Source organism: Eucyclogobius newberryi, unplaced genomic scaffold, assembly GCF_026437365.1.
Source record: "Eucyclogobius newberryi isolate DKJ021-1_F unplaced genomic scaffold, fEucNew1.0.hap1 SCAF_21, whole genome shotgun sequence".
In the NCBI taxonomy this organism is placed as follows: Eukaryota; Metazoa; Chordata; class Actinopteri; order Gobiiformes; family Gobiidae; genus Eucyclogobius; species Eucyclogobius newberryi.
In genome coordinates, this window is record NW_027315846.1 from 2,052,748 (window position 1) to 2,077,069 (window position 24,322).

General features: G+C 42.6%; 1 protein-coding gene across 1 annotated transcript in view; it reads right to left on the reverse strand.

The window, feature by feature from the left end:
• Positions 1–308: 308 nt before the first annotated feature.
• Positions 309–24,322, reverse strand: part of shprh (SNF2 histone linker PHD RING helicase) — a 32,434-nt gene continuing 8,420 nt past the window's right edge. The window contains exons 8-30 of the mRNA XM_072457218.1: positions 22,763–23,022; positions 20,796–21,422; positions 19,568–19,819; positions 19,328–19,406; positions 18,591–18,754; positions 17,519–17,775; positions 15,435–15,556; positions 13,862–13,950; positions 12,750–12,842; positions 12,506–12,613; positions 11,653–11,795; positions 11,366–11,539; positions 8,910–8,972; positions 8,326–8,551; positions 7,264–7,401; positions 7,091–7,192; positions 6,010–6,081; positions 5,746–5,934; positions 4,798–4,890; positions 3,834–3,920; positions 2,966–3,144; positions 1,660–1,740; positions 309–1,575 (exon numbers count right to left, since the gene is read on the reverse strand). Of these exons, the coding sequence (XP_072313319.1) occupies positions 1,479–1,575; positions 1,660–1,740; positions 2,966–3,144; positions 3,834–3,920; positions 4,798–4,890; positions 5,746–5,934; positions 6,010–6,081; positions 7,091–7,192; positions 7,264–7,401; positions 8,326–8,551; positions 8,910–8,972; positions 11,366–11,539; positions 11,653–11,795; positions 12,506–12,613; positions 12,750–12,842; positions 13,862–13,950; positions 15,435–15,556; positions 17,519–17,775; positions 18,591–18,754; positions 19,328–19,406; positions 19,568–19,819; positions 20,796–21,422; positions 22,763–23,022 (3,695 nt within the window). The 3' untranslated portion in view covers positions 309–1,478. The remainder of the gene's footprint in view (positions 1,576–1,659; positions 1,741–2,965; positions 3,145–3,833; positions 3,921–4,797; positions 4,891–5,745; positions 5,935–6,009; positions 6,082–7,090; positions 7,193–7,263; positions 7,402–8,325; positions 8,552–8,909; positions 8,973–11,365; positions 11,540–11,652; positions 11,796–12,505; positions 12,614–12,749; positions 12,843–13,861; positions 13,951–15,434; positions 15,557–17,518; positions 17,776–18,590; positions 18,755–19,327; positions 19,407–19,567; positions 19,820–20,795; positions 21,423–22,762; positions 23,023–24,322) is intronic.

Sequence of the window (24,322 nt, forward strand, 5' to 3'; positions counted from 1 at the left end):
CAAAGATGCTGAAGGTGGCGTTTGCGATCCATCTGTGAGTTGTAAACGGGGCGGGGAAAAGGGCTTTTATTTTGACGTTTTTATGAGTTTTAAAGTGGCGCTCTATGTCGTCGACGGGACAACGATTGGCTTTGTCTTGAACTTGTTGTAAATGTCACTAAAACTCAAGCAAAGTGACACTATAAAGCGCAAATAAACACACAACAAGTACCTTTTTACACAATATAAATGTACTCGATACGAATCTAGACAAATGAAACCCGTTGGAGCGGTTTAAAAAGTTGAAAAATGAAGAACAATGTTTCATTTATTCACAGACACTTTTCAACACTTTCAACTGATCGTCACATTTTACAGTGAACGCACGATTCAAAATGTAACTTTAAAACGGTTTGGAGCGACGTTTTATCTTTTTAGATCCGTTTTTTTATAAGTGACAAAGAACCAGACACGTTATAAACTGCACCAAAAAAATAAAGATAAAAACAGATTTTCAATGAAAATGTGCAACGATCGATAAAAGTGTCTCTATAGTTAACGCAGCCATTTTGTCCATAATAATTCATATTCAAAACAGTGGAATGTTTGCACCGGTTAAAATGACAACAATTTAGACATTTAATCTGGATTTTGAGCCGTTTTTTGAGACGAGTTTTTTTGATTACCTTATTTTCCGGACTATAAGTAGCACACTTTTTCATGGTTTTGGCCGGGGTGCGAATTATACTTACTATTCTGATTCTGATTTATACTTATATATATACTTATACTCCGGAGCGACTTATATGTGATATTATTTGTTATTTTCACACTTGCAACCGCATTTCATACTCCAGTGCGACTTATATATGTTTTTTTCTTCTCTATGATACATACGCTCAGCACAGACGTGTGCAGTTTGCAGATAGCGCGCTGATATGGGAAAGAATCAATCTAAAAGTAATGTGTCCATCCCGGAGACACATGTCACCATGGCAACGTCAACTAAATATGGGAACGAGTGTCTGGAATGCTATGTGTGTGGTCTGTAATTTCTTTGTGATTTTAATGCATTTTTCCTGTTGTGAAGCACTTTGAATTGCCTTGTGTATGAAATGTGCTCTACAAATAAACTTGCCTTGCCTATTATGCATTTTTTGGCTGGTGCGATGTATAATCCAGTGCGACTTATAGTCCGGAAAATACGGTAGTCTTAAAAAAGAAATCATCAAACTCCACTGACGCAAATACTAACAAAAACAGACTGTAAACACTGAGACGCGCGCTTCAAATTCATCTCCGTTTGTTGCATCGAAGCAACAATAAATAAAATAATCGTAAAAAAAAGATTAGAACTCACAGAAAATGGACTCTCGACGTACAAAAAGGGTCTAAAACGTCTCAAAACACGTGTGAATTTGAGCCGTTTTAACTGCTGATGTTTGCGATGGCGCCGGTTGCCGCGGGCGCCCCGTGTTTCCCGCGTCACATGACCTGTTTCACTCCAGACGCCCGCCGCCCTCGGTGAACAGGTCCGCCAGGTCCGCCACCGTCAGGACCGCCGCCTCCGAGTGCTTCATGGACGCGCCGCTGTGGCTGAAGACGAACGGGAAACCGACGTCAAGGCGGCGTTTACACAGTGCGGTAACCGTGACGACAAATTGTTTTTTTTTTTTATACCTTTTCTCCGCCGTTTTCATCATGGTCTGCATCCGCTCCTCGATGGTGGATTTGATCAGGAATCTGTGGACGAACGTGGCTCTGTGGAGGAGAACGCGGCCGGTTTTAATCGTTAATCGTGAAGAATATTATAGATGGATAACTTTGTTTTGCCGATCTCACTCTGGCGTTCGTGACGCTGCCCCCTCTTTATCAACTAGCTGCATTTGAACAGCCGTAATAAAGCGTGAACAAATACAAATACTGTATTTCCCGGATTATAAGTTGCAGCTTTCGTAGTTTTGTCCGGGGTGCGACTTATATGTGAAATTATTTGTTATTTTCACAGTGAGAACCACAAGAGGGCGCTCTCGGCTCTAAGCAACGCAGAATAAGAATCAGCACTTCCTCTTCCTCTGGAGTTTGTGGAGTTGTTTAGAAGTGACACAGAGGAAGAAGAATTCAATGGATTTAGTGATTTGGGGTAAAACTGATGCTTTGCTAAACTTGTTAGCATGTTCTTTATGCTATAGTTATCTGAATAACTGTTCATATGTTACGTTAACATACCAGACACTTACCACAGTTCTGTCTGTGCCTCATGTAGCTGAAGGTGTTAGCGTTAGCATACGTCATGTAGCTGAAGGTGTTAGCGTTAGCATACGTCATGTAGCTGAAGGTGTTAGCGTTAGCATACGTACACCTATTCACCATGTTCTCTAATCTGTTATTATTTTAAATTGGATTTCAAGATTACCGTATTTTCTGGACTATAAGTCGCACCTTTTTCATAGTTTTGGCCGGGGTACAACTTATATTTATACTTATACTCTGGAGCGACTTATATGTGATATTATTTGTTACTTTCACACTTGCAACTGCATTTCATTCTCCAGTGCAACTTATATAGGTTTTTTTCTTCTCTATTATACATTTTTTGGCTGGTGCGACTTATACTTCGGTGCGACTTATAGTCCAGAAAATATGGTAAATGTCTGTTCTTAGTCTTAGATTTGATCAAATACATTTCCCTCCAAAACGTATATACTTATACTCCAATGCGACTTATATATGTTTTTTTTTGTATTATGCATTTTTTTGGCTGGTGCGACTTATAGTCCGGAGCGACTTATACTTCGGAACATACGGTGACTAATTTTAACAGCCGTATTGAAGCATGAACAAATACTTAACTAGTAATGAACATTTTGATTACTCATCTACTTTTCCACATGAACAAAACAAACAGAAACAAACAGGGCCGTGGCACGACGTTAACAACTCGTTTAGGTCACACGGTAACCAGCCCTGCGTTCTGCGCCCTCACTTGGTCTGCCCGATGCGGTGCACGCGCCCGATGGCCTGCAGCTCGATGGCCGGGTTGAGGATGGGCTCCACCAGGAGGACGTGCGTGGCCTCGATGATGTTGAGCCCGTTTGAGCCGGTGTGAAGCGGCAGGAGCAGGATGTTGATCTGAGCGTCGTGTTTGAACGCGCTCAGATTCTCCTGCGGAAAACACGCTCATTTACTAAACACCAGAGATCAGAACGTTTCAACAGTCCGAATATTGGCAGATTAGTGTCAATATCGCCCACTCGTACTCATGAGGAGATATACCGTATTTTCCGGACTAAAAGACGCACCCTTTTTCATAGTTTTGGCTGGGGTGCGAATTATACTTATATTTATACTATATATTTATACTCCGGAGCGACTCATACGCGATACTATTTGTTATTTTCACACTTGCAACCTTATTTCATACTCCAGTGCAACTTACCGTATCTTCCGGAGTATAAGTCGCAACCGCCAGAAAATGCATAATAGAGAAGAAAAAAACATATATAGTCGCACTGGAGTATGAAATGTGGTTGCAAGTGTGAAAATAACAAATAATATCACATATAAGTCGCTCCAGATTATAAGTATGAGTATATAAGTATAAATACAAGTATAAATTGCACCCCAGCCAAACTTATGAAAAAAGGTGCAACTTATAGTCTAGAAAATACGGTATATATGTTTTTTTCTTCTCTATTATGCATTTTTTTGGCTGGTGCTACTTATACTCCAGTGAGACTTATACTCCGAAAAATACGGTACTTATGTTAGAGATGTGAACTGTTTAACCCCCGTGTCCCACGTGATGCTACATCTTTTAACCATTTAAACGCATTAAAAGTGAATGTACCGACCTGAAACTTGTGATTTCCGTTGATCTGTGTGAACTCCATGTTGTTGTCGAGCAGGGCCTTGGCGATGATGTCCAGGACGCTCTGCCACTGGGGAACACGGCCACGACGGTGCGTTATGTGGTGTTCAGTGATTATTTGTAACTGACAGTTCATCTTTATTCTACACAACGTTCATTTATAAATCACAATATTTCACCGAAAAGGCTTAATATTGGAAACATCTGGGGAAAAACTGCAGAACTTGTGACAGTTCAACGAAGCAAGAAACGTTTTTTCATAGTTTTGGCCGGGGTGCCTTATACTCCAAAGCGACTTAAATGTGATATTATTTGTTATTTTCACACTTGACAACCACAAGAGGGCGCTCTAGGCTCTAAGCAACGCAGAAGAAGAATCTGCACTTCCTCTTCCTCTGGAGTTTGTGGAGTTGTTTAGATGTGACACAGAGGAAGAAGAATTCAATGGATTTAGTACATTTCCCCCAAAAATGCGATTTATACTCCAGTGTGACTTATTTACCGTATTTTCCGGACTATAAGTCGCACCAGCCAAAAAATGCATAATGGAGAAGAAAAAAACATATATAAGTCGCACTGGAGTATAAGTATTTAAGTATAAATATAAGTATAAGTCGAACCCCAGCCAAAAACTATGAAAAAAGGTGCGAATTGTAGTCCGTGTTTTTTTTTGTCTTTTTTTCTGTCTATTATGCATTTTTTTGGCTGGTGCAACTTATACTCCAGTGCGACTTATAGTACGGAAAATACAGTATTTTTCTGTGTGGAAAAATGTGGACTCCATGGACTCCAAAAGCCTGCGTGTGATTTCTGGAGTCAGATTATAGAAATGTCGTGTAAACCGTTACGTCCGATGTGAGTGATCTGATTTCTCTTGATTGGTCAAGCTTTGACACGGTAAACTGATAAAGATTGAAAGGTTTTCTATTTTAAAGAGGTGTATTTACTGTGGAGAAGACGAGGCATTTGGCGCCCGCGTCGCTGATCTGAATCTTCTTGAGCGATCGGACCACGGCCTCCACTTTGGTGGAGTGACTCCCCTGGACACAGACACAGGAGGAAATGAGGTCGTGAGGAAAAGAAAGAAAAGTCACTGCTTCTGTCGTTCAAACTGAAGATAAAACTGAGGACAAACTGTCGTAACGCAACACAAAACGTCAAAAAGAAAATAGGCTTTAGAATGATCAATGAGACGTGATGAAGAACACATCCATTTCATGATTTTATAACAGTTTATTTTGATTTTTCATAATTTATTTGATCAGAAACTTTTTTTCCTGGTTAAGCTCTTGTTTTATATCATTTTATCTCATAGTGAATATTTAAGTGTGTTTTTCTGCATGTATTAATTGTATTTCTTGTTTTATTGAAGGTTTTATTTGCATTTTATTTAGATTTGTTATCTATTTTTTTATTATTTGGATATCCATGTGTTTTTTTTTGTTTTGTTTTATCTATATTTTGTTTTTAACAGGGTACCAATGGAAAAGAGTGTAAATTAAGAGAATAAATTAAATTAATGAATGAATAAATAAAAAATAAATAAATAAATAAATACAAATTAAATTAAATTAAAAAAATAAACATAATAAACATATATATTTCAAATAATAATAAAATGATAATAATAAAAAATAAATTAAATAAATATAAAATTAAATATCAATAATAATAACAGTAGTAGTAGTAGTAGTAGTAGTAGTAGTAGTAGTAGTAGTAGTAGTAGTAGTAGTAGTAGTAGTAGTAATTATATTTGTCCTTTGAAGAAACCAGCTCACAAAGCTTCAGATCGAAAAGAGTTCCAAGATACTACTACTACTACTACTACCACTACTACTACTACTACTACCACCACTACCACTACCACTAATACTACTACCACTACCACTACTGACCTTGACCGGTATTTCCTGGTCGTGGCAGCTGGCCTGGGCGGTGAACACGTAGGAGATCTCGGCGTGGCTGGTGGGCTGGCGGCAGATGGCACACTTGATGGCCCTGTTTCTGGCGCCGACGCTGTACTGCTCGACCATGATGGCGATGCACTCGTTGCAGAAGCAGTGTCCGCAGGTGAGGACGGCCCACTGGCGAGAGGGAGGGCGGGGACAGAACAGTCAGTGGTCAGTACGAACGCCGGCGGGTGTCCGAGTGCGGCTCACCTCTTGTCCGAGCGGCCGGGCGCAGATCGGGCATGGCTCCGGGTTGAGGCCCCCCGTCGACTTGTCCTGGGACTGAAGTCGTACAAAAGGAGGTAAAGCAGTTGTGTTTTAGGGCCGCAATGATTAAGTGACTAATTGTGACTAAAAAACAACCTTAGCTGTATTTTTTATCATTAGAATTGTAGTCTGGATTCTAAAACACACACGGAAAGACGTTTTTATAACATTTTTAAATCAAAATATCAAAAAAGAATAAACCATTTCAGAAATTCCATCAATAATACACTTTATCTGTAAATATTCTATAGTTATAAGCCTTGAGTCTACATATTTCAACCTGTATTTGGTTTGGTTTGTCTACTACAAAGAAAAGCAGCTTTATTTAATTTATAGAGCAGATTTAAACACGCTGGGCAATAGGACGAAATAATGAGTCATGATTTTTGATTCACTGTCACTTTAGAAACAAATAATAACATAATTTCCGTATAGATACCGTATTTTCCGGATTATAAGTGGCACCTTTTTTCAAAGTTCGGCCGGTGCGACTTATACTCCAGAGCGACTTATATGCGATATTATTAACAATCGTTATATTCACGCCGGCAACCGCATTTCACATGTTGATTAATTCCACCCTGACAACCACAAGAGGGCGCTCTAGGCTCTCAGCGACGCAGAAGAAGAATCAGCACTTCCTCTTCCTCTGGAGTTTGTGGAGTTGTTTAGAAGTGACACAGAGGAAGAAGAATTCAATGGATTTAGTGATTTGGGGTAAAACTGATGCTTTGCTAAACTTGTTAGCATGTTCTTTATGCTATAGTTATCTGAATAACTGTTCATATGTTACGTTAACATACCAGACACTTACCACAGTTCTGTCTGTGCCTCATGTAGCTGAAGGTGTTAGCGTTAGCATACGTCATGTAGCTGAAGGTGTTAGCGTTAGCATACGTCATGTAGCTGAAGGTGTTAGCGTTAGCATACGTACACCTATTCACCATGTTCTACAATCTGTTTCAAGGGTTTTTTCTTTTCAAATGTAAGTTAAGAGATGTTTTACAGCGGATTTGTGAGTTACCTTCTCCAGGTTGTTGAGGTAAAGCTGCTGCCCCAGTTTCTTCTGCAGCTGCGACTTGGCCACGGCCTGATCGTTCAGCAGCTTCACGCGGTTCTGCTCCACCTGAACGCGGGACGGAAAATGTTAAGCGGTTTTATCGGTGTTAGCGGCTCGGCATTAGCGGCCCGGCTGACCTCGTGCGGCTCGATGATGTGCAGGAGCTTGGGCTTGGGCTCGTCGGGCAGCCGCACCCTCAGTCGCTCCGTGGCCATGCCCAGCTCGTCGATCGCCGACACGTGGTTCCTCAGCACGCCCCAGTACTCGTGAAGCACCTGCGGGAGAACGGTGAGAAGAGAAGGAACGTAAAACACACGGAACGATGGAACAACACGACCAGAGAGAGGAATCAAAATGAGAACACAAGATGACATGAAATGAACGACAAAATAAACTACATTAAATAGTCCAGTTTCTCCAGATTAATTCCACAAATTAAAGCTTTAAAAAACTGATCTGTATTTTGTTTTTAACAGGGTACCCACGAAAAAGATTTTTTCTCATTGGGGTTTCCCTGTATAAAATAAAATAAAATAAATAGATATAAAATAAATGAATAAATAAATAATAATAATACAATTTAAATAATAAATAATAAAAAATAATAAAAGATAAAATACATTTAATTTTTTTGTTTAATAAAATGTAAATTAAAATTTAAATCCAAATTAAAATAAGTAAAAATTAAAATAAAGAAATGAAATTAAAATAAATACAATTCTTTTTTTTTTCTTTTTTTTTTTAGAAGATAAAATGACAAAAACAAACACAAAAACAGAGAGAACGTAAGAAAACAACAATTAGAAAATAAGGGAATGGCATCCAAAGAAAATTATATTAAATACAAATAAGTCACATTTTGTCCATTGTTTTTGTCAAATTTGTCTGTTGCTACTATGAGTATTTAGTTCAGATACTAGTTTCAACATCGATCTGAACTTGATTTTTGGATATTTTAATACACACTGTGACACCTGCGTCAGATTACCACATGTTAATCTATCTTGTATCTGTCTTAATCAAATAAACAATAAATAAGAGCTTGATTTCCTCTTTCTTCTGACCAACCAGTCATAGCAGTTTGACTTGAAAGGTAGACAAGTGCCAGAGTTTGCTCTCTTTGCAATACTATATACTGTCTATAATCTAAATAACCAGTAATAGGATGAGATCGGCGTGTTGGATCATAAACCGTGCACCTTATACTCCTTCTTCCAGTTCTCAAAGAGCTCCATGAAGGTGCTGCCCTCCTCCGCCAGCTCAGGGTCGAGGCGTCTGGACTTGGCGAAGGCGAGTATGGCTTTGAGGGAGCGCTCGGTCTCGCTCGCGGCCCACAGGCCTCGGCTCGTGGTGGGCAGCCGCTCGTCCACCAGCCCCTCCTCCTCCTCGATCATCTCCTCGAAAATGGCCGTCTGACCTTTGACCCTGCGGCATGCGAGTACGAGGGATGTTAGCCAGGAATAAAGTCTCATGTTTGTGCTGGGTTAAACACAGGATGCTCTAAAATCACATATTATTATTATTCATCATTAATTTATTTATAATTATTTATTTATGATTGGGTTTTTTTGTAAAAAAAAATCAAAATTTAAAGCATGGAACAAAAATAAAACAGATCAAAACCAGAAAGAACTAAATAAATAAAAACAATTATAAATAGAGAAGACATCCAAAGAAATTAAGGCACATAAAGTCCAAAATAAACACCCCATTTAGTCCATTATTATTATAATTATTCATTTATTTATTATTACATCATCATATTACATACATTATTACTTACGTGTGGGAAAACAGCTTGGACTCATAATCGTTGAAAAGTTCATCAGCTTTGCAAAAAACACAACTAGAGACAAAAAAAGAAAGGAATGTTGACATTTAAACTTTATGTCAACATAAAATACTTGATAAGAATACTTGATGATACTTGAAAGTGAAGCAAAATATATAAAAATGCACTTAATAAAAACAAAAACTGAATTAAAAATCTTAAATCTTATGATGTCAGTCCAGCAGAAATGTGTTAAAATGTGTTTTGAAACGTTTTAAAAGGTTTAATCATCAGAAAAATGTGAAATGTCTGTCAAATGAGTCACACAAGTGTAGAAATATCACCATATGCCCTTTATTTAAAAGTTTAAAACATCACTTTTTTCATTTACATTTTTAAATCGGCTCTTTTTGTGTCATTTCTTTTTACTATAAACGTTATACTCAAACTCCGTTTTCGATGATCAGATTTCTCTTGAGTGCTCCAGTGATATGACTTTTCTGGCCGTTTACATCTAAATAAACACCGGTCAACGCATTTCAACGACACAACCGAGCACAGATGTCCTTACGAACACACAAACGACACATTTCCCTCCACACTCCACACTGCTCACAAACAACACACAACATTTCCCTCCACACTGCTCACCGACGTCCCCACAAACACACAAACAACACACAACATTTCCCTCCACACTGCTCACCGACGTCCCCACAAACACACAAACAACACACAACATTTCTCTCCACACTGCTCACCAACCTCCCCACAAACACACAAACAACACACAACATTTCCCTCCACACTGCTCACCGACGTCCCCACAAACACACAAACAACACACAACATTTCCCTCCACACTGCTCACCGACGTCCCCACAAACACACAAACAACACACAACATTTCCCTCCACACTGCTCACCGACGTCCCCACAAACACACAAACAACACACAACATTTCTCTCCACACTGCTCACCAACCTCCCCACAAACACACAAACAACACACAACATTTCCCTCCACACTGCTCACCGACGTCCCCACAAACACACAAACAACACACAACATTTCCCTCCACACTGCTCACCGACGTCCCCACAAACACACAAACAACACACAACATTTCCCTCCACACTGCTCACCGACGTCCCCACAAACACACAAACAACACACAACATTTCCCTCCACACTGCTCACCGACCTCCCCACAAACACACAAACAACACACAACATTTCCCTCCACACTGCTCACCGACGTCCCCACAAACACACAAACAACACACAACATTTCCCTCCACACTGCTCACCGACGTCCCCACAAACACACAAACAACACACAACATTTCCCTCCACACTGCTCACCGACGTCCCCACAAACACACAAACAACACACAACATTTCCCTCCACACTGCTCACCGACGTCCCCACAAACACACAAACAACACACAACATTTCCCTCCACACTGCTCACCGACGTCCCCACAAACACACAAACAACACACAACATTTCCCTTCACACTGCTCACCGACGTCCCCACAAACACACAAACAACACACAACATTTCCCTCCACACTGCTCACCGACGTCCCCACAAACACACAAACGACACACAACATTTCCCTTCACACTGCTCACCGACGTCCCCACAAACACACAAACGACACACAACATTTCCCTCCACACTGCTCACCGACGTCCCCACAAACACACAAACGACACACAACATTTCCCTCCACACTGCTCACCGACGTCCCCACAAACACACAAACAACACACAACATTTCCCTCCACACTGCTCACCGACGTCCCCACAAACACACAAACGACACACAACATTTCCCTCCACACTGCTCACCGACGTCCCCACAAACACACAAACGACACACAACATTTCCCTCCACACTGCTCACCGACGTCCCCACAAACACACAAACGACACACAACATTTCCCTCCACACTGCTCACCAACCTCCCCACAAACACACAAACGACACACAACAGTTTCCTCCACACTGCTCACCAACGTCCCCACAAACACACAAACGACACACAACATTTCCCTCCACACTACTCACCAACGTCCCCACAAACACACAAACGACACACAACATTTCCCTCCAAACACACAAACGACACACAACATTTCCCTCCACACTACTCACCAACGTCCCCACAAACACACAAACGACACACAACATTTCCCTCCACACTGCTCACCGACGTCCCCACAAACACACAAACGACACACAACATTTCCCTCCACACTGCTCACCGACGTCCCCACAAACACACAAACAACACACAACATTTCCCTCCACACTACTCACCAACGTCCCCACAAACACACAAACGACACACAACATTTCCCTCCACACTGCTCACCAGCGTCCCCACAAACACACAAACGACACACAACATTTCCCTCCGCCCTCGGCTGCTTGAACGCGTGTCGAGTGTCGTACTTGTTGAGCGGCAGCCTGTTGGGCCGGAGGTGGCAGAGCGTGGCTTCGTCGATGACCTCCCGCGAGGCCGGCCCCTCCAGCCGCTTCACCGCGTCCTGCACCGTCTTCTGGGATTTCAGCAACTCCTGGAGCTTCGTGGTGAGGATGAACTGCAGTCCGCTGGCGTCTCGGAACCTGCGCGACCACATCCAAACTTAAAAGCGCCCCCTACAGGCCGGACGGCTCGTTGAACCAAAACACAGTTAAGACAGATGTGGCGGGACATTTCCCCGCGGACGCGCTCTTACTTGTCGGCCATGGAGAGCTTGTTGACCGGCTGTTTGTAGTTGGTGGTCAGCTCGTTCTTGACCCGCGTCACCAGCTCCTCTTCACAGCTGCTGCGGACGGCTTTCTGCACCACCTCCAACCACCAGGGGGAGTTGAGCTTCACCTGAGAGCAATACGACGAAAGATTGCGCCATCGTGGACGATCAAAATGACACACGTTCACAAAGTGTCGAAGTGCATTCTGGGAACGCGGAGATCAAACTGCAGAAACAACGATCCGGTTATGGCTGCAACGTGCTTATCGATTAATCTAATTAATTTTTGAGGTAATTGTCAACTAATTTAGCCATTGCATAATCATTATCTGGACTATAAAAAGACTGACCTGCTATTTACAGGCATTTCGCGTTCTAAACAACTTATTGGTTAATCGAAAGAATAATTGCTAGTCTAATCGATTAGCAAAATGATTGTTGGTTCCAGCCCTAGTTTCAGCTTTGTCATGACTACCATAAAAGACAAATATTATACATTATTTGTATTTTATTTTCCTTTAAACTTTAGACGTCTCATGTTTTAGAGCGTAAAATAAAGTATATACTCGAAACCACAGACAACTTTATAATAGTCAGGCGTTCCCTCATCAGGATTTGGTGTTAGCGCTCCATCTACTGGCAGCAGAGGGGAAATAAACAAAAGCTAGCTTGCCAATGAAAGGACGCAGTTCTAACAAAGGTGATTTGAGTCAGAAATGCTCAGAATTGAAAAAAATTGGGGGGGGGAATTGAAATTAATTATTTTTTTTTAAATTAAAAAAAAAATGAAAAAAAAAATTATACAAAAGAAAGAAAAGAAGATCCCTGGGTTTCTTACTTTGCGTTTGAGTTCCTTGATGTTTTGCAGGACGGGCCGCAGAGCGCTGAGGGCGTCGTTCACCTCCGAGTCGTACTTGGTCATGTAGTGCTGCCGGAGCTGCTCGCCCTGACGCATCAACGACAAACACGTGTTTATTCTTCCTGTTATTGTCGTCATGGTTGTGTTTATTCTTCCCGTCATTGTTGTTATTGTCGTGTTTATTCCTCCCGTTATTGTCGTCATGGTCGTGTTTTTCGCTCACCTCTTCGCTGAGTTTGTCGTCCCTCAGAGTGGGCGGGATCCCAGGGTGTTTGGCGCTCAGCAGCTCCATCAGATTGTGCGTGGCATGAAGTCTCTGGTTCCAAACAAAAATGTTTATGTTATGGGGACGTCTTTCTTTTTTTTCTCTCTCTTCTCCATCTTTCTCTCCATCTTTCTCTCCATCTTTCTCTCCATCTTGTGATGTGACGTAATGTGACGTGACGTGGTGTGTTTTTTATTTTTATTTTATTTGACGTGTGGGGCGTGGAGCATGTGCTTTGAAGACGTACAACTAAAGAAGACGTACAACTACAGTATGTGGCGGTAACGAAACATTTGGATACCATCCATCCATCCATTTTCTACCGCTTGTTCCCTTTCGGGGTCGCGGGTGACTGGAGCCTATCCCAGTGACTTCGGGCCTTAGGCGGGGTACACCCTGGACAGTGGCCAACTTGTCGCAGGGCCAACACAGAGACATAGACATTACAGACAGTTTGACAGACATCTGGATACCAACCGCCATAAAGCACCAAAGAAGAAGAAGAAGAATCTAGAACAATAAGCTCTATAGCTTTTGCTGTATTATTCTTAAATGGATTATATTTGCCTGATGGATCTGATCTCAACCTCTTTCCTTTCTTTTATTCCTCTCAAAATCTATTCATTCACAACACGCCAATTTTATCCGTCAATAACAATTAGAAGCGACGTCATTCATGCCAAAGTGATGACTATCAATGTCAAAAGGTGTTAGTGTTGCCTTTTATGTTTGAAGTGCTGTTTTATCATTTTTGTGTCATTTTTGTCAATTATAATTTAAAAAATGTATATTTCCACAAAAACGTTCCTTTAAACACTTTATATATGGAACATTCTCATCTTGTGTCGAGTTATCTATTAAACTTTACACGTTTGTATTTACTTTAAAATAGTTAGCTGAATACTGGGCTTTTGTAATGTATTTTAAAAATGTTTTTAGAGTCGTTTCCCGGCCGTAAAGAAGACAAACAGGTGAGTATAATAGACGGGTTTACGGACGCTTTTGAACAAGTCTTTTCATGTGTTAATCCTATACAAATGCAAACGCGTGCATAATAACGGCTCGTTTACCTGCAGAGAATCGGTTTTCAGTTTCCCTTTGTGCTCCTCGGACGAGCGCAGCACTTCTCGGTACATCTCCGCGCCATCCGCAAACTCGCCTGATAAAACACACGCAAACGAAAACACATCGCCGTTTGAACATTGCTTTTAAAGACATTTTACGCAGGATGAGCGTTTGTGAGATTTTAACCGTATTATAATGGTTTCCCCAAATGGTTAAGAGATTTTTTCATCTTCACAATAAATGCGGCGTTTAAAACAGTCTGATGTGAAGATTTACGAATAAATTAATAAATATAGTCCACTTTGATGAGGCCAGAGCCATGAGGGTTCAGAAGATTTAGCCTGTGGTAAGATGGTACTGCTGAAAGGGGGGTCTGGGGGTCCTCTCCCCAAGTTTCCTGTATTTTGGTGTATCTTTATCAGTTATAGAGGGGACTTGGGGTAGAAAAAAATCTAAATATTACTGCACAGTTAAGTAAATATGATCCAAGGAGACATCATTATACCACAGAAGTATAGAAGAACATTACGGAACATTACGTTTTTAAGGAAATAGGCCTGATCTAAATGACACTAACAAATACAGTCCACCTTGATGAGGCCAGAGCCACGAGGGTTCAGAAGATTTAGCCTGTGGTAAGATGATACTGCTGAAAGGGGGGTCCTCTCCCCAAGTTTCCTGTATTTTGGTGTATTTTCATCAGTTATAAAAGGAGACTTTGGAAAACATCTAAATATTACTGCACAGTTAGGTAAATATGATCCAAGGAGACATCATTATACCACAGAAGTATAGAAGAACATTACGGAACATTACGTTTTTAAGGAAATAGGCCTGATCTAAATTACACATACAGACTGCAGCTTATAATGAGAGCCATGGAGACTTGTGAAAGGCCGCTCTGGAGGTCCGCCTCTAATGTCGTACTGAGGAACATTCCAGACAGGGCAGAACTGTTAGTTTGCTTCTCTGTTCCTATGTTCCTATGTTTTTGAATTTTGTTCGTTGGCAATGGCAATAAACCTATTCTGATTCTGACGCTTACGAGTCATTTTCTAGCCTCAAAATCCTTATTGAGCATCATAAAAAGTATAATTTACGTTGAAATGTGATATATAACATGTCTGTAGATAAGCAATTGTCCAGTAAAACCCTAATAATATGGATTTTGACGTAAACCAAAAGCGTTGTGCATCATAATCTCATACTTAATACACAAAAAATGGCAAATAAAATATAAGTAAATGTGATTAAACCAAGCGCGGACATCATTTCATTAAAAAACGCTGCGATGTTTCATATTTAGTGACACATTACGTGTTTAATCCTGCTTTCTCCAGCGAATTCGGATTATTTCCTGCTTCACTTCGGCCTCTAAATCCCTGAATTTTTGTTTTGTTTTTGTTTTACGGACTTGGTAAAGGGTCTATACAGGCTCCACCGCTGTGTGCTTGTGTCGCTCAAAAGTACAACAGAAAGTGACTCGGAAGAGCGCGCGTCGTCGCCATGGGAAAGCTACCTAATCGTATAGGAAGTAACCATGTAAAGTAACCAAAGGGCCGTGAGGCGCGGCGTCACCTCTGATGATGTGGATCCCTGCCAGGCCGTTGAGGGCGCACACCAATTGTCTGTGGGCCTCCTCGCATTCGGAGCGGCATTTCTTCTGCAGGGACTTGAGCAGCTCCTCCATCGTCATCGTGCTGAAAGAAAGAAAGAAAGACGGCGCACACAGCTCATTAACGGCGTCGGGGAGCAGCGCTTTAAATAAATAAACCGGCGAAGGCGACAAAGGCGAGAGCGAGTCTATTAAGGCAATAAATATACATGTGTTTTCCAATGAACGGGAGCGGCAGCTGTGGGAGAAAAGGCGAAAGGACACTTGAAAAAATGAGACGCAGAGGGTCTTTGAGGTGTGTTTGTGTGTGTGTGAATCTATAGATCTAAAAAACATTCTAAATTCAGGGATAAAGTGGAGAAACTGGGATTAAGAGCAGAATAAATCACAAAAAAATGGAAAAATCAAGATGGTTTTGACAATCAAAACAACTCAGATACAAGTGATTTCAGAGTCTGGTTTAAACACCTTATGTACCGTATTTTCGGGACAATAAATTGCACCTTTTTTCATCGTTTTGGCCGGGGTGCGACTTATACTTATATTTATACTTATATACTTATACTCCAGAGCGACTTATGTGATGTTATTTTCACACTTGCGACTGCATTTCATACTCCAGTGCGACTTATATGTTTTTTTCTTCTCTATTATGCATTTTTTGGCTGATGTGACTTATACTCCGGAAAATACGGTACGGTAATAGTTAAGGCTCTGAAATCACTTGTATTTGAGTGGTTTTAATTTGTCAAAACCACCTTGATTTTTCAATTTTTTGGTGATTTATTTTTCGTTTGATCCCAGTTTCTCCACTTCATTTATTCATTTTTATTTTACATTATTTTCTTATGATATAGGAGATTATAATAATAGCTATTTAAAATTTCTGATGATTTCTGAGGGTTTTACTGGACAAATACACAGAATCGCACTCTACTGTACTTTTTCATTTCATGTACAGATATGTTACACACTTTACCACAAATCATACTTTTTATGAAGTGCAAGCACAATTTCATTCCTACTGTCAAGGAGGTGTTCTGTTCAATCCCCACTAGAAGGCGCTCAAAAACAGTTAGCGAATGAACCAAAACGGAACGGAGAAAGATCGGACAACAAGATGAAAATGTTGTTTTTGATTTTCAGTTTGTTCACTTTTTAGAACACAAACGATAATTACTATAATGGACTATCATGATAGGACAGTCACATAATTTTGTGGGCTTTTTTGCTGTACAGGTTTGAATAAATAACTTATCTGACTCATTTCAGTTTAGATTATTTATGTCATCTTTGTTGTTGTTGGCTCTACGGCGACGCCAACACTCGCTCTGGGCTCGGGCGGTTGTGAAACGTGCTTACAATTAATTAAGACGCTCGAAAGGCATGAGGTAAACTAGTGTTTCCTCATATTTATTTATCTATGTCTCAGAATAGTTTCAATATTATCATTTGTTGTGACATTTTTTAGGCCGTGGCTGGAGAGCCGCAGCGCGGTCAAATGGCCGCGCAGTTTCAGGGACCGCGTCATTTCCCTTATAGCCTCATGGCTAACCCTAACCTTAACCTTAACCCTAACCCTAACCCTAACCCTAACCCTAACCCTAACCCTAACCTTAACCCTAACCCTAACCCTAACCCTAACCCTAACCCTAACCCTAACCCTAACCCTAACCTTAACCTTAACCTTAACCTTAACCTTAACCCTAACCCTAAGCAGACACTCCCTATTTTGTATTTATTTATATTCTCACCTCTTCTGCAGGAGCAGGAACACCCCCCTCACGGCTCCTCCCCCCTCACGGCTCCTCCCCCCCGGTGCCTTCACCTCTTCTGCAGGGGCAGGAACTCCCCCCTCATGGCTCCTCCCCCCTCATGGCTCCTCCCCCTCGCACCCTCACCTCTTCTGCAGGAGCAGGAACTCCCCCCTCATGGCTCCTCCCCCCTCACGGCTCCTCCCCCTCGCACCCTCACCTCTTCTGCAGGGGCAGGAACTCCCCCCTCACGGCTCCTCCCCCCTCACGGCTCCTCCCCCCGGCACCCTCACCTCTTCTGCAGGGGCAGGAACTCCCCCCTCACGGCCTGCGGGTGGCAGCAGGCCTGTCGGAGCCGCAGCAGGGGCCCCAGGATGGTGTGAACCGTGCGTCGGTCCAGCGCGCCCAGCTTCAGGCTCCAGTCCGAGATCTTCCGGAGGCGCAGCAGTGCATCCTGGGAGCAGACCTCGTGCTGCCGATGGTAGAAGTGGCCCTCGACCGGAGAGAAGCGCAGCCAGTGCACCTCCTCCTTCTGCGCGGGGATCTGGATCTGGACAAGGACGGGAAACTGGTCAGTGAAGCTCAGCAGCACTTTCATCTGCAATTATGTTTATGGTTTCAGCAGCAAATTCACTAATGAGACGGCACATTAATATTACGTGTTTTAAAGAACTTAAATAACTTTTGACAGAATGATTCCAAAAATACCTTATGCAAGCACAATAGATAGAAAAAGTATTACTGTTGTTTTGGTACAGTTCCATCCATGACTATTAAATGTAGATGGTCATAACAGGAAGTAAAGTAAAGTACAATGAAATACGATACAATAAAAACATAAAATAAAATAAATAAAATAAATAAAATAAATAAAATAAATAAAATAAATAAAATAAATAAAATAAATAAAATAAATAAAATAAAACTAGATCTATTGTACAACTCATACTCTAAAATGTATTAAAAACTGAACATAGCAGCGTGGCATCTTGAAAATACCTTTTTTTTTTATCTAAATGCGAAATATACAACTGGCGCTAGGATTCAATAGGAGATTTTTTTTTTTAGCATTTTTCTTTGTCTAGATTTGGTTTAGGCGGAAATACGGGAAAAATGTATAATAACGCCACCTTCTTTTAGCCTTAATGAAGCTTGAAGAAAGACTTAATTAATTATACACAAAAAGTTTGTAAAGAAGATGATTCAGGCTTTGTGACTACTTGTTACTTTACTACTGCTACTACTCAAATACCCTAATCCCTTAATTAAGTAGTCACTAAACCTGTCATCATAAAAAACCCAATTTGTTCATTATTAATTAAGTCTTAATGCTTTAATACGGTGATTTAAGATGAGCCCTGGTACCTGGTCTATGACGTCCTTCTTGGCTGACCTCCACAGGACCTGGCTGATCACGCGGTACAGAGGGGCGGTGTCACCACGGCGATAGGGGCGGTACAGCAGCTGCTCCCACCAGCGCTTCACCCAGAACGGGTCGAGTCTGAGGAACAGCACCAGCCCGTACAGATCTGTGCGACGACAGAATCGCCGGGGTTAACGTGGGTCGTCATTTCACCGTTTGTGAAGAAGATCTGTCCTCGTTTTGGCATTTATTTCAATAAACTAAAGTCTAATCGTTTGAAACCGATAAACAAAAAGCCCTATACCTTATCTTATAATGTTATATTGCTGTTTTACTCATTGTGTCAGTGTTCTTTGTTCTGAATGTCATCACTGTAGGACACTGTACGCGACTAAAAGTACTCAAATACTGTCAGAGGCTTGGTACAAATAAGGTTTAAACTTACTAATAACATAATGGTATGAAAAAGGTAGTAAAATAGTTGCATAGGACGGGGACTTAAAAAATAAATGATGACACAGACAACTGCATGTATGGGGCTCAAATAATTATGTTTATGCCTTAAGAAGAGTAAGTGTATAAAATGTGGTTAGTTAATCAAATTACTTTATATCACTTTATTCAAAATGAACTCATGGTCTTCCCGTTTCACCACTGTTCTGATAAACATTTGGAGTGTTTAATGGTTATCCACGATTAATATAAATTCTGAAAACAGGAGAAGACCTTTTTTTCTCACCTTCTAAGCCTCTCTGGACTGGAGTGCCACTGACGCACCATCGGTTCACAGAAGCCAAGCGCAGAGCCATTTCGGCGGCCTGACATGGAATAAAACAGAAATAAACAGCTTGAATTGGTGTTGTGCAGCGACCGATTGTTACTTTAAGTCAGACATTAATGCAGATTACACAGATACAGGCAGAGAATCTGTTTGTTCTCCAGAAAACGATCATTCACAAATACTTCTGTGTGTTTTTACTTTGGCCGTGACGCACTCCACCATCTGCGCCTCGTCCAGGCAGATGCGCCACCACTCGACAGCCACCAGGGGGCTGGGCACGGCCATGTAGCGCTTCTGGCTCCTGAAGCGGCGTCCGTCCTCGCTGTTACTGTGGGGCAGGTCCACGTAGTTCAGCTCGGAGCGCAGCACGTCGTACGTGGTCATGACGACGTCCTGCTCCGCCAACATCTGAGGCTGCAGGAAGCCGTGGCGCTTCACGCCCTGGTACACCTGAGAAGGAGAGATTTAGAGAGATAAACACCTGAGAAGGAGAGATTTAGAGAGATAAACACCTGAGAATGAGAGATTTAGAGAGATAAACACCTGAGAAGGAGAGATTTAACTGAGAAGGAGAGATTTAGAGAGATAAACACCTGAGAAGGAGAAGTTTAGAGATAAACACCTGAGAAGGAGAGGTTTAGAGAGATAAACACCTGAGAAGGAGAGATTTAGAGAGATAAACACCTGAGAATGAGAGATTTAGAGAGATAAACACCTGAGAAGGAGAGATTTAACTGAGAAGGAGAGATTTAGAGAGATAAACACCTGAGAAGGAGAAGTTTAGAGATAAACACCTGAGAAGGAGAGGTTTAGAGAGATAAACTCCTGAGAAGGAGAAGTTTAGAGATAAACACCTGAGAAGGAGAGATTTAGAGAGATAAATACCTGAGAAGGAGAAGTTTAGAGAGATAAACACCTGAGAAGGAGAGGTTTAGAGAGATAAACTCCTGAGAAGGAGAGGTTTAGAGAGATAAACACCTGAGAAGGAGAGACTTAGAGAGATAAACTCCTGAGAAGGAGAGATTTAGAGAGATAAACACCTGAGAAGGAGAGATTTAGAGAGATAAACACCTGAGAAGGAGAGACTTAGAGAGATAAACTCCTGAGAAAGAGAGATTTAGAGAGATAAACACATGAGAAAGAGAGACTTAGAGAGATAAACACCTGAGAAGGAGAGGTTTAGAGAGATAAACACCTGAGAAGGAGAGGTTTAGAGAGATAAACACCTGAGAAGGAGAGATTTAGAGAGATAAACACCTGAGAAGGAGAGATTTAGAGAGATAAACACCAGAGAAAGATATTTACAGAGAGAAACGCATGAAAAAGAGAGACATGGAGAGATAAACACCAGAGAAAGAGAGATTTAGAGAGATTCTGAAACATTCTGAATTGAAAACACAAACTGGACCGCTGGAGACGCACTGACCAGGACCCGGAGCGAGGACGAGCGGATGTGCTTGCTGATCTCCTCCACCCACTGGTGGCAGATGGAGCTGGGCGAGATGATGAGCGTGGCGCCGGTGGGCACGGGCGTCATGGCGACCAGGCAGTGCGGGCAGAAGAACGGCGTGGTCCCCAGACTCTCCTCCTTGTAGTTGACGCAGGCGGCGTGCTGCCAGAGGTCACAGTTCATGCACTGCACCCGCGGCTTGTAGTCGACCACGCCCAGCTCGCCGCAGATGCACTCGAAGCGGTAATTGGACGCGTTGAACGGGAAGAGCGACTCGCGCTTGGGCATCTCCGTCTCCTCTTCTTGAACGTTTTGAGCGATTGCCACCGTCTCTTTTTGTTCGCGATCGGGTTCGTCTTTCGGTTCGGACTCGCTTCGGTCGGGCGTCGCTCGGGAGCACGATGTCGAGACATTGGGCGCGTCGTTTGAGTCGTCCAAAGTCTCGGCGAAGCGCTCCTCGTACGCTTCGGTCGGGGCGGCGGACGGCGACGCCTCCGGATCGTCGTCGTCCTCCGTCAGGGCGCTTTGCAGAGCCACCTCGGCTTTGTCCTTCGCCCGTCTCTGGAAGGACTTCCGCGGCGAGCTCTCGGGGGTTTTCGGAAGCTGCGGGAGAGGAAAGCGAGTTGGACGTGACGCATCGCGGTTGAATCGTTCTGTTATTTTAGCGTTCGACCGGTCAGTTCTATCGTACGTCGCGACTTTTCAATCAAATAAAAGTTGAACTCTGATGACGGAAGACTTATAGATACAGAATATTCACTAATTCAGAATATTATTGATGAAAATCAGAAATTGTGGGGTTATCTTAAGAGTGGGAAAGTGTGTGTATATCCCAGTGGAGAACCTCAAAATCACATGTCTGGAGGGAAACTTGTTGGAAAAATGTCCCACGTTTTTTCATAACTCCAAAGTGCTCATTATTCACAAGGAAAAACTGACACTAGGAGGCAAACCACTTTCACGTGTTCTGGGACCGTCCTGTCGCTCAGAAATATTGGACTTAAATTAATAATACACTGCAGACTGTTTTTGACATTTTCAATTGTACTATTCTAATTTTTTTTTTTATTATTACTGTTATTTTTTTTTTAAATTGCTGTATCCTACTTTCTGGTTTTATTTGTATGTATTTAAAGCATGGGGGGGGCAAATTTAAATAAAATCTGATTAAAACAATATAATAATGAATTTGTCCAGGTAACAAAAAATACAACTACAATCATTATTTTTACAGTCGAGCTGTCACAATAAGTCAATAAATCTGGTCTTAAAGCTCCAGTACGGAACTTTTAGCCAAAAAAATAAACAAATTAATTAAAACACATGTTTTATTATTTATTTATTTTTTGCACGTAAAATGTACAAAAACCTGTGTCCTTGCTGTGAGCGGCTTACGTCTCCACAAACCTGACTCGTACTTGGCCTGGAGAAGCCTCCTTCAGCTTGTTTCCATGGAAATGTTATACCTTTTTCCCCCTTCATTATCATTATTATTAATTACAATAATTATTATATATATTTTTCTTAACATAGTTCAGTTTGTTTTATGTACGTTTTTATCACTGTATGTTTAAATTATAAATAGTAAACAAAAAAGGAAATGTAGCTTTTTTTCCCCATTATTATCATTATTCTTAATTACTATTACTATTTACTACTATTTACTACTATTACTATTACTGTTACTTTACATAGGTCAGTTTGTTTTATGTATGTTTTTGTTGCTGTATGTTTAAATAATAAATAGTTTAAAAAAAGCGATAATCTTCCACAGTATGACATAAAACATGTCTATATCTATTAAAAATGTTCTGAAATATGATTTTAACTCTCTTTTTGCTGGTGATTCAGACAGTTACAAGTCGCGTGCTCGTTCAAACTTAATCAATGACTCGTTTTAAGTTTAATCCTCTCTTTCGCACAAAGAGAAGAGCAAAACGCACCTTTGGTGGCGACAGCAGCAGCTTCTCTTGCGTTCCGGAGAAGTTGCCCGCGAGCTTGAAGGAGCCCATCATGCCGCGACCTTTGACCTGCTTGACCTTCTTCTCGCCCAGCAGCTTCTTCATGGTCCTCTTGATGTGGTTGCGGTTCTTGGCCGGGTCGTAACCGTAGGAGACGCGCATGTACGACACGATGGAGGGAAGAGACACGCCCTTGCCTTTGTCCGCCTCCGCCATCGCCGTGAGCAGCATCGAGCGCACCGCTGAGGGCAGAGAGGGCAGAGAGGGGGCACAGAGGGCAGAGAGAGGGCACAGAGAGGGCAGAGAGGGGGCACAGAGAGGGCAGAGAGGGCAGAGAGAGGGCACAGAGGGCAGAGAGAGGGCAGAGAGGGGGCACAGAGAGGGCAGAGAGAGGGCACAGAGGGCAGAGAGAGGGCACAGAGGGCAGAGAGAGGGCAGAGAGGGGGCACAGAGGGCAGAGAGAGGGCACAGAGAGGGCAGAGAGGGGGCACAGAGAGGGCAGAGAGGGCAGAGAGAGGGCACAGAGGGCAGAGAGAGGGCAGAGAGGGGGCACAGAGGGCAGAGAGAGGGCACAGAGAGGGCAGAGAGGGGGCACAGAGAGGGCAGAGAGGGCAGAGAGAGGGCACAGAGGGCAGAGAGAGGGCAGAGAGGGGGCACAGAGAGGGCAGAGAGGGCAGAGAGAGGGCACAGAGGGCAGAGAGAGGGCAGAGAGGGGGCACAGAGGGCAGAGAGAGGGCACAGAGAGGGCAGAGAGGGGGCACAGAGAGGGCAGAGAGGGCAGAGAGAGGGCACAGAGGGCAGAGAGAGGGCAGAGAGGGGGCACAGAGAGGGCAGAGAGGGCAGAGAGAGGGCACAGAGGGCAGAGAGAGGGCACACAGGGCAGAGAGAGGGCAGAGAGGGGGCAGAGAGGGGGCAGAGAGAGGGCAGAGAGGGGGCAGAGAGAGGGCAGAGAGAGGGCAGAGAGAGGGCAGAGAGGGGGCAGAGAGAGGGCAGAGAGGGGGCACAGAGGGCAGAGAGATGGCACAGAGGGGGCACAGAGGGGGCACAGAGAGGGCAGAGAGAGGGCAGAGAGGGGGCACAGAGGGCAGAGAGGTGGCAGAGAGAGGGCAGAGAGGGGGCACAGAGGGCAGAGAGAGGGGCAGAGAGAGGGCAGAGAGGGGGCAGAGAGGGGGCAGAGAGAGGGCAGAGAGAGGGCAGAGAGAGGGCAGAGAGGGCAGAGAGAGGGCAGAGAGAGGGCACAGAGGGCCCAGAGAGGGCAGAGAGGGCAGAGAGGGCAGAGAGAGGGCAGAGAGAGGGCACAGAGGGCAGAGAGAGGGCAGAGAGAGGGCAGAGAGAGGGCACAGAGGGCAGAGAGAGGGCAGAGAGAGGGCAGAGGGGAGAGAGGGTAAAGAGCAATATGTGTAAAACTATCATTTATATTTACAACAGATATAATCCCACCAATTATATGTTTCATAAAAAGTGCAGACAATATTTAGACTTTAGACTTAAGTAAATGTGAGTTTGTGAAATATACTTTAAATGTTTTTTAAAAAGTTATCT